Genomic DNA, 16,677 nt, shown 5'->3' with positions numbered 1-16,677 from the left:
ACAAGAGGCCGACGTCCTTGGACAGGAACGTCTCTCTGTCGCTGGAAGCCAAGACCTCTCTTCAGTGGTGGCTTCTCCCCACTTCTCTGTCGAAAGGAAAATCCTTTCTGCCCCCATCCTGGGCTGTGGTCATGACTGACGCGAGCCTGTCAGGATGGGGAGCAGTTTTTCTCCACCACAAGGCTCAGGGAACCTGGACTCCGACAGAGTCTTCCCTTCAGATCAATGTTCTGGAGATAAGGGCAGTGTATCTAGCCCTCAAGGCGTTCCATCGGTGGCTCGAGGGCAGGCAGATCCGCATACAGTCGGACAACGCCACGGCGGTTGCGTACATCAACCACCAGGGCGGCACTCGCAGTCATCAAGCCTTCCAAGAAGTCCGGCGGATTCTGCTGTGGGCGGAGGCCACAGCCTCCACCATCTCCGCGGTTCACATTCCGGGCGTAGAAAACTGGGAAGCAGACTTCCTCAGTCGCCAGGGCATGGACGCGGGGGCATGGACGCGGGGGAATGGTCTCTCCACCCGGACGTGTTTCAAGAGATCTGTTGCCGCTGGGGAACGCCGGACGTCGATCTCATGGCGTCTCGGCACAACAACAAGGTCCCGGCATTCATGGCACGGTCTCAGGACCACAGAGCTCTGGCGGCGGACGCCTTAGTTCAGGATTGGTCGCAGTTTCAACTGCCTTATGTATTCCCTCCTCTGGCAATGCTGCCCAGAGTGTTGCGCAAGATCAGGTCCGACTGCCGCCGCGCCATCCTCGTCGCTCCAGATTGGCCGAGGCGGTCGTGGTACCCGGATCTGTGGCATCTCACGGTGGGGCAACCGTGGGCGCTCCCAGACCGACCAGACTTGCTATCTCAAGGGCCATTTTTCCATCTGAATTCTGCGGCCCTCAACCTGACTGTGTGGCCATTGAGTCCTGGCTCTTAGCGTCCTCAGGGTTGTCTCAAGATGTCATTGACACTATGAGACAGGCCAGGAAGCCAACGTCAGCCAAGATCTATCACAGAACTTGGAGGATCTTCTTAGCCTGGTGCTCTGAGAGGGGGTTTATCCCCTGGCCGTTTGCCTTACCCAGGTTTCTTTCCTTCCTTCAATCGGGATTGGACAAGGGTTTGTCTCTCGGCTCTCTCAAAGGTCAAGTCTCGGCGCTTTCCGTGTTTTTTCAAAAGCGTCTAGCCAGGCTTCCGCAGGTCCGCACGTTCCTGCAGGGAGTTTGCCACATAGTCCCACCTTACAAGCGTCCGCTGGAACCCTGGGATGTTAACAGGGTGCTAACGGCTCTTCAGAAACCACCTTTCGAGCCGCTGCGGGATGTCTCTCTATCACGTCTTTCGCAGAAGGTGGCATTTCTAGTGGCGGTTACTTCACTCCGTAGAGTGTCAGAGCTTGCAGCGCTGTCATGCAAAGGCCCTTTCCTGGTATTTCACCAGGATAAGGTGGTTCTGCGTCCGGTCCCGGACTTTCTCCCTAAGGTGGTGTCCACTTTTCATCTCAATCAGGATATCTCCTTACCTTCATTTTGCCCTCATCCAGTTCACCAATGTGAAAAGGATTTGCATTTGTTAGATCTAGTGAGAGCACTCCGGATCTACGTGTCTCGCACGGCGCCCCTGCGCCGCTCTGATGCGCTCTTTGTCCTTGTCGCTGGCCAGCGTAAGGGGTCGCAGGCTTCCAAGTCTACCTTGGCTCGGTGGATCAAGGAACCGATTTTTGAAGCCTATCGTTCTTCTGGGCTTTCGATTCCTTCAGGGCTGAAAGCCCATTCTACCAGAGCCGTAGGTGCGTCCTGGGCATTGCGGCACCAGGCTACGGCTCAGCAGGTGTGTCAGGCGGCTACCTGGTCGAGTCTGCACACTTTCACGAAACACTATCAGGTGCATACCTATGCTTCGGCAGATGCCAGCCTAGGTAGGCGAGTCCTTCAGGCGGCGGTTGCCCACCTGTAAGAGGGGGCCGTTTTACGGCTCTTTTTATCGAGGTATTATTTTACCCACCCAGGGACTGCTTTTGGACGTCCCAATTGTCTGGGTCTCCCAATGGAGCGACAAAGAAGAAGGGAATTTTGTTTACTTACCGTAAATTCCTTTTCTTCTAGCTCCTATTGGGAGACCCAGCACCCGCCCCTGTTCCCTTCGGGCTGTTTGTTCTTTTGTGTACACATGTTGTTCATGTTGAATTGTTCTTTTGGTTCATGGTTTCAGTTCTCCGAACATCCTTCGGATTGAATTTACCTTAGACCAATTTATAAGTTTTCCTCCTTCCTGCTTTGGCACCAAAACTGATGGGCCCGTGATGCACGGGGGGTGTATAGGCAGAGGGGAGGGGTTACACTTTTTAAAGTGTAATACTTTGTGTGGCCTCCGGAGGCAGTAGCTATACACCCAATTGTCTGGGTCTCCCAATAGGAGCTAGAAGAAAAGGAATTTACGGTAAGTAAACAAAATTCCCTTCTTTGCAACCTGTACCTCTTGTGCGGCTATGCTACCTGCAGGTTCCACCTACCCTCACTGTGAGCAATGCTCGGGCCCTGTGGCACTCGCTCAGCCGGAGCCTCGGGCACTGGTGGGACCCTCGGCCCAGGTGGAACCGCCGGCCTCCCCTGTCCAGGCGGCAGGGACAGAGTTTGCAGTTTTAGCTGAGAAACTCTCTGAGTCACTTTCACAATCCATGGCTCAGTCTATGGACAAATGGTCTGCTAAGATACTAGAAGCCTTACAGTCCAGACCGGCCCTTACACAGGCCCCGGGCACTGCGGGGTCATCGCCCCCAGGCCCATCTCGGTCTGCGCCGCAGCATGCTCCTGGGGTGGCCCCTAGGTATCACGTGGAGGACTCCGGCACGGACCGCAGTCCCAGACCGGCTAAGCGGGCTGGCTGGGAATCTTCCCCGACTTCATCACGCTGTTCGGGGTCTCAGCTTGAGGACTCTCTGGAGGATGAGGCAGAGGTCGCAGCCCAGGGCTCTGACCCTGACGTTGCTCTCAATCTTGATACACCTGAAGGGGACGCCATAGTAAATGACCTTATAGCGTCAATCAACCAGATGCTAGATCTATCTCCCCCGCCTCTACCTGTGGAGGAGTTGGCTTCACAGCAGGAGAAACACCAGTTTAGGTTTCACAAACATACACGGAGTGCTTTCTTCGATCACTCTAACTTCAGAGATGCTGTCCAGAAGCACAGAGCTTTTCCGGACAAGCGCTTTTCTAAGCGCCTTAATGACACAGGTTACCCCTTCCCCTCTGACGTAGTCAAGGGTTGGGCTCAATGTCCCAAGGTGGATCCTCCAGTCTCTAGACTGGCGGCTAGATCCGTAGTAGCAGTGGCTGACGGTTCATCGCTCAAGGATGCCACTGACAGGCAGATAGAGCTCCTAATGAAATCCATCTTTGAAGCCACAGGCGCGTCTTTTGCCCCGGCCTTTGCAGCCGTGTGGGCACTCCAAGCTATCTCAGCTTGTCTGTCTGAGATTAATACGGTCACACGTACCTCTGCTCCGCAAGTAGCGTCTTTGACTTCTCAGGCGTCGGCTTTTTCGTCCTACGCCATGAACGCCGTCCTGGACTCTGCTAGCCATACAGCGGTAGCATCCGCTAATTCGGTGGCATTCCGCAGGGCCATGTGGCTACGAGAATGGAAGGCAGACTCTGCTTCCAAGAAGTTCTTGACCGGTTTGCCTTTTTCTGGCGACCGATTGTTTGGCGAGCAATTGGATGAAATTATTAAGCAATCTAAGGGAAAGGACTCGTCCTTACCCCAATCCAAGCCAAAAAGACCTCAGCAACGGAAAATTCAGGCGAGGTTTCGGTCCTTTCGGCCCTCAGTCAGATCCCAATCATCCTCGTCCAACAGGCCACAGAAGAGCCAGAGGAACTCTTCTGCATGGAGGTCTAAGTCACGTCCTCCAAAGACCGCCGGAGGCACCGTCTCCAAGGCGGCCTCCTCATGACTTTCAGCCTCCACAAACCGCATCCTCGGTCGGTGGCAGGCTCTCCCGCTTTGGCGACGCCTGGTGGCCACATGTCCAAGACCGATGGGTGAGAGACATTCTGTCTCACGGTTACAGGATAGAGTTCTGCTCTTGTCCTCCGATTCGTTTCTTCAGAACATCTCCGCCCCCCGAGCGAGCCGATGCACTTGCTCAGGCGGGGGACACTCTGAAGACAGAAGGAGTTGTGATCACCGTTCCCCTTCAGGAACGTGGTCGCGGTTTTTACTCCAACCTGTTCGTGGTGCCAAAAAAGGACGGATCATTCCGTCCCGTTTTGGACCTCAAATTGCTCAACAGACATGTGAGAACCAGACGGATTCGCATGGAATCCCTCCGCTCTGTCATCGCTTCGATGTCACAAGGAGACTTCCTAGCGTCAATCGACATCAGGGATGCCTATCTCCATGTGCCGATCGCACCAGAGCATCAACGCTTCCTGCGTTTCGCCATTGGGGACGAACACCTTCAGTTTGTGGCACTGCCTTTCGGCCTGGCGACAGCCCCACGGGTCTTCACCAAGGTAATGGCATCCGTTGTGGCAGTCCTGCACTCTCAGGGCCACTCGGTGATCCCTTACTTAGACGATCTCCTGGTCAAGGCTCCCTCCCGGGTGGCATGTCAACGCAGCCTGACCGTCGCTCTGGAGACTCTCCAGAGGTTCGGGTGGATCATCAATTTCCCAAAGTCAAAATTGACTCCGGCCCAATCACTGACTTACCTCGGGATGGAGTTTCATACTCTCTCAGCGATAGTCAAGCTTCCGCTGGACAAACAGCGTTCGCTGCAAGCTGGGGTGCACTCTCTCCTTCGGGCCCAGTCACACCCCTTGAGGCGCCTCATGCACTTCCTGGGGAAGATGGTGGCAGCGATGGAGGCAGTCCATTTTGCGCAGTTTCATCTGCGTCCACTCCAATGGGACATTCTCCGCAAATGGGACAGGAGGTCGACGTCCCTAGACAGGAACGTCTCCCTTTCTCTGGCAGCCAAAACCTCTCTTCAGTGGTGGCTTCTTCCCACTTCTCTGTCGAAGGGAAAATCCTTCCTGCCCCCATCCTGGGCTGTGGTCACGACGGACGCGAATCTGTCAGGGTGGGGAGCGGTTTTTCTCCACCACAGGGCTCAGGGAACCTGGACTCCGACAGAGTCCTCCCTTCAGATCAATGTTCTGGAGATAAGGGCAGTGTACCTAGCCCTAAAGGCGTTCCATCGGTGGCTGGAGGGCAGGCAGATCCGCATACAGTCGGACAACGCCACGGCGGTCGCGTACATCAACCACCAGGGCGGCACGCGCAGCCGTCAAGCCTTCCAAGAAGTTCGGCGGATTCTGCTGTGGGCGGAGGCCACAGCCTCCACCATCTCCGCAGTTCACATCCCGGGCGTAGAAAACTGGGAAGCAGACTTTCTCAGTCGCCAGGGCATGGACGCAGGGGAATGGTCTCTTCACCCGGACGTGTTTCAAGAGATCTGTTGTCGCTGGGGGACGCCGGACGTCGACCTCATGGCGTCTCGGCACAACAACAAAGTCCTGGCATTCATGGCACGGTCTCAAGATCACAGAGCTCTGGCGGCGGACGCATTAGTTCAGGATTGGTCGCAGTTTCGACTGCCTTATGTATTTCCTCCTCTGGCAATGCTGCCCAGAGTGTTACGCGAGATCAAGTCCGACTGCCGCCGCGCCATCCTCGTCGCTCCAGACTGGCCGAGGAGGTCGTGGTACCCGGATCTGTGGCACCTCACGGTGGGTCAACCGTGGGCACTCCCAGACCGACCAGACTTGCTGTCTCAAGGGCCATTTTTCCATCTGAATTCTGCGGCCCTCAACCTGACTGTGTGGCCATTGAGTCCTGGCTCCTAGCGTCCTCAGGCTTATCTCAAAATGTCATTGCCACTATGAGACAGGCCAGGAAACCAACATCCGCCAAGATCTATCATAGGACTTGGAGGATCTTCTTATCCTGGTGCTCTGATCAGGGTTTTACCCCCTGGCCGTTTGCCTTACCCACTTTTCTTTCTTTCCTTCAATCCGGAATGGACAAGGGGTTGTCTCTCGGCTCTCTCAAGGGACAAGTATCGGCGCTATCCGTATTTTTTCAAAAGCGTCTAGCCAGGCTTCCGCAGGTCCGCACGTTCCTGCAGGGAGTTTGCCACATAGTCCCACCTTACAAGAGGCCGCTGGAACCCTGGGATCTTAACAGAGTGCTAAAGGCTCTTCAGAAACCACCGTTCGAGCCACTGCGGGATGTCTCCCTTTCACGTCTTTCGCAGAAGGTGGTCTTTCTAGTGGCAGTCACATCGCTCCGTAGAGTGTCGGAGTTGGCAGCGCTGTCATGCAAAGCCCCCTTCCTGGTTTTTCACCAGGATAAGGTGGTTCTGCGTCCGGTCCCGGAATTTCTCCCTAAGGTGGTATCCCCTTTTCATCTCAATCAGGATATCTCCTTACCTTCTTTTTGTCCTCATCCAGTTCACCAATGTGAAAAGGAGTTGCATTTGTTAGATCTAGTGAGAGCACTCCGGCTCTACATTTCTCGCACTGCGCCCCTGCGCCGTTCTGATGCGCTCTTTGTCCTTGTCGCTGGCCAGCGTAAGGGGTCGCAGGCTTCCAAGTCAACCTTGGCTCGGTGGATCAAGGAACCGATTCTTGAAGCCTACCGTTCTTCTGGGCTTCCGATTCCTGCAGGGCTGAAAGCCCATTCTACCAGAGCCGTGGGTGCATCCTGGGCATTGCGGCACCAGGCTACGGCTCAGCAGGTGTGTCAGGCGGCTACCTGGTCGAGTCTGCACACTTTCACGAAACACTATCAGGTGCATGCCTATGCTTCGGCAGATGCCAGCCTAGGTAGGCGAGTCCTTCAGGCGGCGGTTGCCCACCTGTAAGAGGGAGCCGTTGTCGGCTCTTTTTATTGGGGTATTCTTTTACCCACCCAGGGACTGCTTTTGGACGTCCCAATTGTCTGGGTCTCCCAATGGAGCGACAAAGAAGAAGGGAATTTTGTTTACTTACCGTAAATTCCTTTTCTTCTAGCTCCTATTGGGAGACCCAGCACCCGCCCCTGTTCCCTTCGGGCTGTTGTTCTTTTGTGTACACATGTTGTTCATGTTGAATTGTTCTTTTTGTTCATGGTTTCAGTTCTCCGAACTTCCTTCGGATTGAATTTACCTTAGACCAATTTATAAGTTTCCTCCTTTCTGCTTTTGCACCAAAACTGAGGAGCCCGTGATGCACGGGAGGGTGTATAGGCAGAGGGGAGGGGTTACACTTTTTAAAGTGTAATACTTTGTGTGGCCTCCGGAGGCAGAAGCTATACACCCAATTGGCTGGGTCTCCCAATAGGAGCTAGAAGAAAAGGAATTTACGGTAAGTAAACAAAATTCCCTTCTTTACGTTATACAGAGCGGCCTGGGCTCTTATATACAGTATTCTGGAATGCTGTATATGGCACTTACTGGTGGTGCATGCAGCTTATAGTCACCAAATCTGGTGACAGGTTCCCTTTAATCAATGTGACTTGTTTCTGCATAGTAGGCTGTGGAGAGGAGAAGCCTTCATCTGGGATCCATATGACATCTGTATGTACCCACTAATGTCCCACGTGATCACTATAGTTGTGTTGAATTATAACATGTAAATGGCATACTTTGTGTTTCCGTGCAGTTCTACTGCCACATGGCCGTTGGACCCACCGAGAGAGGAGAAGCAGGGGTGGCGGCACGTCCGGATCAAGCAGGCTGGGAAGAATGCCAGCGGGCAGACCCACTACCTGTCCCTCTCTGGCTTTGAGTTGTATGGCACTGTTACTGGAGTGTGTGAAGACCAGCTAGGTATGTGGGAAATAACTGCAGATACTGAGAACTGCATACACTGCTTTTACATACTTGTGTACATGTAAATGACACATTACTTACAGTAGTAGTCCAGTGAAAACAAGGTTTCCTCCAGATAGGTGATGAGTTGCTGATCCGTGGGGGTCTGACCGCTGGGCTGCGATATTGCTGGGGTCCTAAAAAATCAGGGGCCCGAGCCTCAAATTACACGTCTCCATATACAACCTCCCTGTCACTTAACAGTAAATAATTACAATATGGCACTGTTGCTAACACTAAAACACACTATACAAAGACCAATATTATTAAAATTTCTACTATACAAGTCACAAATACTATCGTCCACTACCATTACCACTACATTATGAGTACTTAATATTATAATACAGCACTTTCCTCATCTGTCCCAACCTGCACAAACTCCCCATCCTGCCTGCTCTTCCTATAGCTCGATATGGACTGTAGGATGAGCCCTATAGCTCCCTATAGACTGTAGGATGAGCCCTATAGCTCCCTATAGACCGTATGAGGGGCCCTATAGCTTCCTATAGACTGTATGATGGGCCCTATAGCTCCCTATACACTGTAGGATGAGCCCTATAGCTCCCTATAGACCGAAAGATGGGCCCTATAGCTCCCTATACACTGTAGGATGAGCCCTATAGCTCCCTATAGACTGTAGGATGAGCCCTATAGCTCCCTATAGACTGTATGATGGGCCCTGTAGCTCCCTATAGACTGTATGATGGGCCCTATAGCTCCCTATAGACTGTATGATGGGCCCTGTAGCTCCCTATAGACTGTATGATGGGCCCTATAGCTCCCTATAGACTGTATGATGGGCCCTATAGCTCCCTATAGACTGTATGATGAGCCCTATAGCTCCCTATAGACTGTATGATGGTCCCATGATAATCGGGAGGGTGAATGAGGATACAAGTCTTCTGTGGAAGCTGAGGGTGGTTCAGGTTGTGTTCAGGCTGGGCCTGCCGGTCCCTTGGTGTGGTCAGACTGCCATAAGTAGCGTTTCTGTAGTATTGTGCATTGTGGGTGTACCTATATTACAATAATCCGTATGAGAATAGGCCTCTAATAGGAGTACACATGTAGCTGATTCCATGAAAACATACAATAGATCCCGATTTGCCCACTTCATGAGCCATATCTTAAGCTATTAACTCCTAGTGGCCCTAGGCAAGGAAATCTAGAAGTGTCCCTCCACATGTGCAGACTGGGGGATGCCGGGGGCTACAGTGTAAAGGCTGCACTGTCCTCCACATGTGCAGACTGGGGGATGCCGGGGGCTACAGTGTAAAGGCTGCACTGTCCCCCACATGTGGAGACTGGGGGATGCCGGGGGCTACAGTGTAAAGGCTGCACTGTCCCCCACATGTGCAGACTGGGGGATGCCGGGGGCTACGGTGTAAAGGCTGCACTGTCCCCCACATGTGCAGACTGGGGGATGCCGGGGGCTACGGTGTAAAGGCTGCACTGTCCCCCACATGTGCAGACTGTGGGATGCCGGGGGCTACGGTGTAAAGGCTGCACTGTCCCCCACATGTGCAGACTGTGGGATGCCGGGGGCTACGGTGTAAAGGCTGCACTGTCCCCCACATGTGCAGACTGGGGGATGCCGGGGGCTACGGTGTAAAGGCTGCACTGTCCCCCACATGTGCAGACTGGGGGATGCCGGGGGCTACGGTGTAAAGGCTGCACTGTCCCCCACATGTGCAGACTGGGGGATGCCGGGGGCTACGGTGTAAAGGCTGCAGTGTCCTCCACATGTGCAGACTGGGGGATGCCGGGGGCTACAGTATAAAGGCTGCAGTGTCCTCCACATGTGCAGACTGGGGGATGCCGGGGGCTACAGTGTAAAGGCTGCACTGTCCCCCACATGTGCAGACTGGGGGATGCCGGGGGCTACAGTGTAAAGGCTGCACTGTCCTCCACATGTGCAGACTAGGGGATGCCGGGGGCTACAGTGTAAAGGCTGCAGTGTCCTCCACATGTGCAGACTGGGGGATGCCGGGGGCTACAGTGTAAAGGCTGCACTGTCCTCCACATGTGCAGACTGGGGGATGCCGGGGGCTACAGTGTAAAGGCTGCACTGTCCTCCACATGTGCAGACTGGGGGATGCCGGGGGATGCCGGGGGCTACGGTGTAAAGGCTGCAGTGTCCTCCACATGTGCAGACTGGGGGATGCCGGGGGCTACGGTGTAAAGGCTGCACTGTCCCCCACATGTGCAGACTGGGGGATGCCGGGGGCTACAGTGTAAAGGCTGCACTGTCCCCCACATGTGCAGACTGGGGGATGCCGGGGGCTACAGTGTAAAGGCTGCACTGTCCCCCACATGTGCAGACTGGGGGATGCCGGGGGCTACAGTGTAAAGGCTGCACTGTCCCCCACATGTGCAGACTGGGGGATGCCGGGGGCTACAGTGTAAAGGCTGCACTGTCCCCCACATGTGCAGACTGGGGGATGCCGGGGGCTACAGTGTAAAGGCTGCACTGTCCCCCACATGTGAGGAACATCTGAGAGACCCCTTCTTCATCCATTTGCACTCTTTGCCTGTGTAATTATTATATTTATGACTTTTTCATGGTAAGCTGTTGAGCATTAATAACACTTTTGTTGCACTTGGTTAGGCAAAGCGGCCAAAGAAGCAGAAGCAAACTTGAGACGGCAGAGACGTCTTGTGCGCTCTCAGGTTCTGAAATACATGGTACCCGGAGCTCGCGTTATCCGTGGCATTGATTGGAAATGGAGAGACCAGGACGGCAGTGCTCAGGGAGAGGGCACGGTGACCGGAGATCTGCACAATGGTATGTATGCCACTCACCGTACCCACGCTCCACACGCCAAGGGCTTTATGTTTCTGTTGGATTGGAACAAGTGATGCACTACTGACTTACTAAATGTTAAAGTGGCTCTGTCACCAGATTTCACAATACAAACTGAATGCATTAGTATATAGATATGTTGGACCTGAAGAGGCTGTTGTACTTGCTTTGAAAATCCATCTTATTTCATCATGTCTCCTAAAATGATCATTTAAATGATCTGACACAGATTAGTACATGGGGTGCAGATCTATATAATAATGTAACGGTTTGTATTGCGCTGGTGCCGGATAGCACTTGTTACTCATCTGTATGGTGTGGACTGGCCTAACACCCTAATGCATCCCATCTTCCCTTCTTTCTTCAGTTTCTTGATACTTTTTTTGCTGCTTTATTAATAAAATCAAAATAAACGTCTTATTTTGTAATAAAACTCTTCTTCCATGGAATTAGCGCCTTGTTTGCTCTTCGTTACTGCACCCGTTCACAAGATCCGACCCTTCCCACCGCTCATATACGAGTCCGCTGCTTTTGTGCATGTGTTGTGGGTGTGTGTGGACCCCCCGGGCTAGCTTGGAGAGGTTTGTGGCTTGCTGTGGCTTTTTCTCTGCCTGATTCCAATCAGATCTTTTTTGCTGTCTGCTCTTCCGTCTTACACGCTACTATCCCTTTCCAGGCTGGATTGATGTCATATGGGATGCCGGTGGCTCTAATTCTTACCGCATGGGCGCGGAAGGAAAATTTGACCTGAAGCTGGCCCCAGGTTATGACCCAGAATCTGCGGCGTCATCCAAACCTGTTTCATCCACTGTTGCAGGCACCCCACCTTCCTGGAGCAGCTTGGTGAAAAACAACTGTCCTGACAAAGCGCCCCCCCATTCCTCTTCAGCTTGCACAGTTGCTGGAGGTGTGACTGGCTCCTGCAGTCGCAAAGGGAGCAGCAGCTCTGTCTGCAGTGTGGCAAGTAGCAGCGATGCCAGTGTGACCTGTGCCAAGACAGAGCGAAGGGTAGAGGAACCAGGCTCTGACCTGCACCATGATGCAATCCTTGTGCTGTCTTCTAACCCGGCAGCTTCTGGCTCTTCAGCTTGCCCACCGGGAGGGGAGCAGGTGGGTGAAGGAGAGAGGAAGACCGGTGACACACCCGCTATATCAATGGGCATGGTGAGCATCAGCTCTCCCGATGTCAGCTCTGTGTCTGAGCTTAGCAACAAGGAGGCTGCCGTTCCCAGACCCCTGGGGTCCTCCGCCAGCAACCGGCTCTCAGTCAGCTCTCTGCTCGCTGCCGGAGCTCCAATGAGTTCTAGCGCCAGCGTTCCCAACCTGTCATCACGGGAGACGTCCAGCCTGGAATCCTTTGTAAGGAGGGTTGCAAACATTGCACGGACGAATGCCACCAATAACATGAACCTCAGCCGGAGCAGCAGCGATAACAACACCAACACTCTGGGACGAAACGCAGTCAGCTCTGCCAGTGAGTATCCACTTACCTATTCTCAGGATGAGTGCTAACGCACTGACTGCTAGGACCCTCACCGATCATTAGCATATGGGGGTCAAGAACCATGGTGACACATGTGCTCCACTCGAGTTGATGAGTGCTGTAGTCAGCCATGTCTGGCAGTCCTATGAACTTTAGAGGGAGCGGCCTGACCCTTATCCTGCTGATCGCTGGTGGTCATCAACTCTGGATAGATACCCCACTTTTACCTATGTTTCTGATCTTGTGTTTTCCTTCAGCCTCTCCACTTATGGGCGCACAGAGTTTCCCTAATTTGACTACAACAGGAACCACATCCACTGTTACAATGTCGACTTCCAGTGTTACCAGCAGCAATGTGGCCACAGCCACCACCGGTCTTTCTGTAGGCCAGTCCCTCAGCAATACCCTCACAACTAGCCTAACGTCCACATCCAGTGAGAGCGACACCGGCCAGGAGGCTGAATATTCACTCTATGGTGAGATGGGGATCGTAATTGCAAACTAAGGACATGATTTTGTATGCTCATATGGTAATGGGGGTTTCCTAATATCTTCCTGATTTTGTGCTCTGCAGATTTCCTGGATAGCTGTCGGGCCAGCACTCTTCTGGCTGAGCTGGATGACGATGAGGACCTCCCAGAGCCTGATGAAGAGGATGATGAAAATGAAGACGACAACCAGGAAGAACAGGAGTATGAAGAAGTCATGGTGAGCTGTCATCCGTGGCCTTGTATGGTTTCATTGTGGTTGTATTCATAGTTTTGGATCTGACATTTTCACTTGTGGTCAGGAGGAAGAAGAATATGAGACCAAAGGTGGCCGCCGTAGGACATGGGATGATGATTATGTGCTGAAAAGGCAGTTTTCTGCTCTGGTACCAGCCTTTGATCCACGTCCTGGAAGAACGAATGTTCAGCAGACCACCGACCTGGAGATACCAGCTCCAGGTAGGTCCCAGATTTGTAGGGTTTTTTGTTGCCTATTTCACAATGTGGACAGATTATTCCAAACATGGATTAACTATGGAGTTTTCTATTTATGTAGATGCGTTTTACCTTCCAGTGTGGTGAAAGTATTGCTTTATGACCTCAATGGTTTGTTGTATGACCCCCTACAGATGCAACATTTGCACCACTATTTCACCCCTTATTAGTGTGTTCTCAAGCATTTCAATATTAAGTGTGATAGACTCTTTCTCTAATTTCTTAGTGATTTAGGATGTAATATGTCCTGTGTAAGGAGCAGACTCAGGATGTGAGCCTGCACTATACCTGGCAATGCCGGCTGTGTTATACAGCCAGCTTCTGAATAGAACTGCAGTGACTGGAGCAAAAAGTAAAGTAAATAATCACTCTCCTCCCCTTTTTATTGTTAAAAATAAAGGCATAAAAGCTTATTTGATATCTTGTCTGTAATAGTGCGATGTATCCTGCACATTGCTATGACTGCAGATGGTTCACCGGTAAGAGACCCTCTAACGGTTGGTACGTACATGTCTAATATTTGCAGGTACGCCCCACTCTGAGCTCCTGGAAGAAGTTGAGTGTGCTCCCCCTCCTAGGCTCGCCCTCACTCTGAAAGTGACCGGTCTGGGAAACGGCCGTGAAGTGGAGCTTCCGCTCAGTAATTTCCGCTCCACCATCTTCTACTATGTGCAGAAACTGCTGCAGCTGTCGTGTAACGGAGCCATCAAGTCCGACAAGCTGAGGAGGATATGGGAGCCCACCTACACGTAAGGAGCCACCAGACGGGGCTGTGGGGGGAACCTCCCCTCATGTCATTATCCTAATAAATTATACTCAAATACAACATTATCATATAGCGGAATATAATCCGATGTAATAGCTTCCGGCACATTGTGTCTGGTTTCTGCATGTTTGTAACCACATCTTAGAGGAGATGATTCTCTGCGCTAAACCATTGTTTGCTCGTTGTCCGGTAAATGTGTTCATAGACTCTCCACTTTATTCCATGATACAGAATAATGTACAGAGAGATGAAGGAGTCCGATAAGCAGAAGGAGTCCGGCAGGATGGTGAGTGTCACCCAGCCAATGCTAAAAGATGCCATTAATACAAGACCAGGCTTTATTCTCCAACGGAGGAACTTGTTGTGAGGACTCATTATACACCTCTGTGTCCATCAGACCACACGCTCCCAGTATGTGCCAAAAGAAAGAGTATCCGGCTATGTGCCCACAGGAGATTGCACCTGCGGATATATCCGCAGGTTTCCCGCAGCTGATCCCCGGAATCCGCCGGGGATTCCAGCGAAATAGCTGCGGTAAACCTGCGGACATTCATGCGACTTACCTGCGGAAGTCCCGGCCTCTATCTCCATAGTGCAGGGTCGGAATTTCCGCAGGTAATTCCGCAGGAATAATTGACATACAGTTACGTGCGGCTGCAGGACATTCACAGCATATTCCGCAGCCGCACATACCGCAGCATTGACACAGCACTCCCCATGTCCCATAGGATAACATGGGGAGCATCTGTGCATGCTGAAACCTGCAGATTTATCTATAAAATACAGCTAAATCTGCAGGTTTTCCCGCTGCAAAATTCGCGGGTACAGAGTCCCGTGGGCACATACAGTAGCCTCATACTGACCCATTCGGGGCCATAGTCTACTATGGTTTCCTATGCACAGCAATGGAAGCCTAAACACAAAATATCCTACTGTATGCACCCTTCTCCTAAGCGGTATATACTGATAGATTGAGACAGTATTGTGGTAAATTTGCTACAAAATAAGAATGTGTTAAAAATAGGTGTTCAAATCACCACTCCAGCATTTAGTTTTATTTTAAGCACTGGACTGGCCCTTTAAATCTAAGCCCATGCCCCGAGCATTATACTGACCCTTCACCTATCGCCGACACCGCTCTGATGCCATGGCATCATCTTGTGGCTGTAACCTCTGATTGGCCAGAAGTTATGTTACAAGTTCTCAATACGTCTCTATGAGAGCCAGAAGAAGGCTCCCATAGATCTGTATTGAGTTGTGACCTCCGGCACTCTCCATGAAACACTGGAGCTGCAGGCAGGTCACAAATCACCAGAGACCAATGGAGTGGCAGCGATAGCAAGTGAAGCCGCCAAAGCTGAGTAACAGACAAGGGTCATGGACTTAGATTAAAGGGAATCTGTCACCAGGTTTTTGCTCCACCATCTTAGAGCAGCACAATGTAGAGACAGAGACCCTGATTCCAGCGGTGTCTTTTGCTGTCATTAATGTTTTCTCTGCCGCAGATCTAGCAGTTATACAGAGCTCATGACTAGGCTGCTCTCTCTGGCAGCACAACAAGTAGTCCTGTAATGATAATCTACTGCTGATTAAACTGTGATTTTATAAAACTACACTGAGCAGTCCAGTAACTGACACATCGCTGGAATCAGGATGTCAGCCCCAACGTTGGGCTGCTCTCAGATTAGGAGGCAAAAACCCGGTGACAGATTCCCTTTAAAGCACCTCTCCATCTGTCAAATAAAGAAAACTGCTGGTGTGGAGATTTTATTAGTTTATCTTTATCAGCAAAATGCAAAGCTAATGAACAAAAGAAAAATCAGTCCGATCAATATTTGGTGTGACCGCCTCTTTATGCAAGTATACCTAGAAGAATTGGTGTCGTTTTTGAAGTCACAGATTTTCAAGCAACTTGGCAAGTTGTTCCAAACATCTTTGAGAACTAACCACAAATCTTCTCTGGATGTAGGCAAGTGGTAATCCTTCCATCTCTTCATGTAATCCCAGATAAGCTTCATCGGAGGGCCATAGCTTCCCTTCCAGGATTTCTTATTTATGGTCAAGATCGTTCAGAATGACATTGGCTGTAATTTTGGAGCCGTTGTCCTGCTGCAGAATAAATTTGGAGCCAGACCCCTCCTTCATGGCTGTCTGCAGTCCTGGAAGTGCTGATATGGACTGTACAGAGACCGGATCTCAATGTCTTCCGATCAGTCTGGGATTACATGTACGGACAGAAGGATCCGCACAGCCGCCTCATACACAGAAGATCTGGGGTCAGTTCTCCAAGATGTTTGGAAAAACTTCCAAAAACTGTGAAAGGAAAGAGGACCTAGAAGAAGTGGTGCTTTGATGCTGTTTTGAAGACAAAGGGCGGTCACATCAACTATATTGTTTTCACTTAGATATATATACTGTATTTTTCAGATTATAAGACGCTCTTTTCCTCCCAAAAATGTGGGAGGAAAATGAGGGGTGCGTCTTAAAATCTGAATATAGCTTACCAGGGGTGCTGTCTGTGTGGTGACTGGGTGCATGCAGGCAGCTGGGTGCCTGTTGGTGCCGGCTGCCTCTCTGGCCTGGAGGCCGGCTGCCTCTCTATCCTGGAGGCCGGCTGTCTCTCTTTGTGGGTGGGTGGCTGTGCGGACTGCGGTGGCTGTGCAGCAGGTGTCCCAGTGTGTCCGCGGTCCCAGTTTCAAATGATGGCGCTGGGAGTCAGCGCGTGCGCAGATGGAGCGCTTGGATGAGAGCTCCATCTGTTGTCATTTGAAACTGGGACCGCGG

The 16,677-nt window shown here is 51.7% G+C and overlaps 1 protein-coding gene across 8 annotated transcripts in view; it reads left to right on the top strand.

The window, feature by feature from the left end:
• The window catches only part of HECTD1 (HECT domain E3 ubiquitin protein ligase 1), a 247,790-nt gene that overhangs the window by 161,110 nt on the left and 70,003 nt on the right, over nt 1-16,677 (top strand). For 5 of the 8 annotated variants that reach the window (XM_075330090.1, XM_075330084.1, XM_075330087.1 and 2 more), the window contains exons 23-30: nt 7,650-7,816; nt 10,467-10,643; nt 11,338-12,135; nt 12,402-12,620; nt 12,719-12,852; nt 12,935-13,091; nt 13,654-13,876; nt 14,125-14,179. In XM_075330090.1, coding sequence (XP_075186205.1) covers nt 7,650-7,816; nt 10,467-10,643; nt 11,338-12,135; nt 12,402-12,620; nt 12,719-12,852; nt 12,935-13,091; nt 13,654-13,876; nt 14,125-14,179 — 1,930 coding nt within the window. The remainder of the gene's footprint in view (nt 1-7,649; nt 7,817-10,466; nt 10,644-11,337; nt 12,136-12,401; nt 12,621-12,718; nt 12,853-12,934; nt 13,092-13,653; nt 13,877-14,124; nt 14,180-16,677) is intronic. The other 3 variants (XM_075330091.1, XM_075330086.1, XM_075330085.1) reach the window with 1 other exon arrangement.

The sequence above is a fragment of the Anomaloglossus baeobatrachus genome, chromosome 12 (genome assembly GCF_048569485.1).
Source record: "Anomaloglossus baeobatrachus isolate aAnoBae1 chromosome 12, aAnoBae1.hap1, whole genome shotgun sequence".
Taxonomy (NCBI): Eukaryota; Metazoa; Chordata; class Amphibia; order Anura; family Aromobatidae; genus Anomaloglossus; species Anomaloglossus baeobatrachus.
The sequence above is the reverse complement of the archived record's forward strand: the minus strand, read 5'-3'. Positions and strand labels throughout refer to the sequence as shown.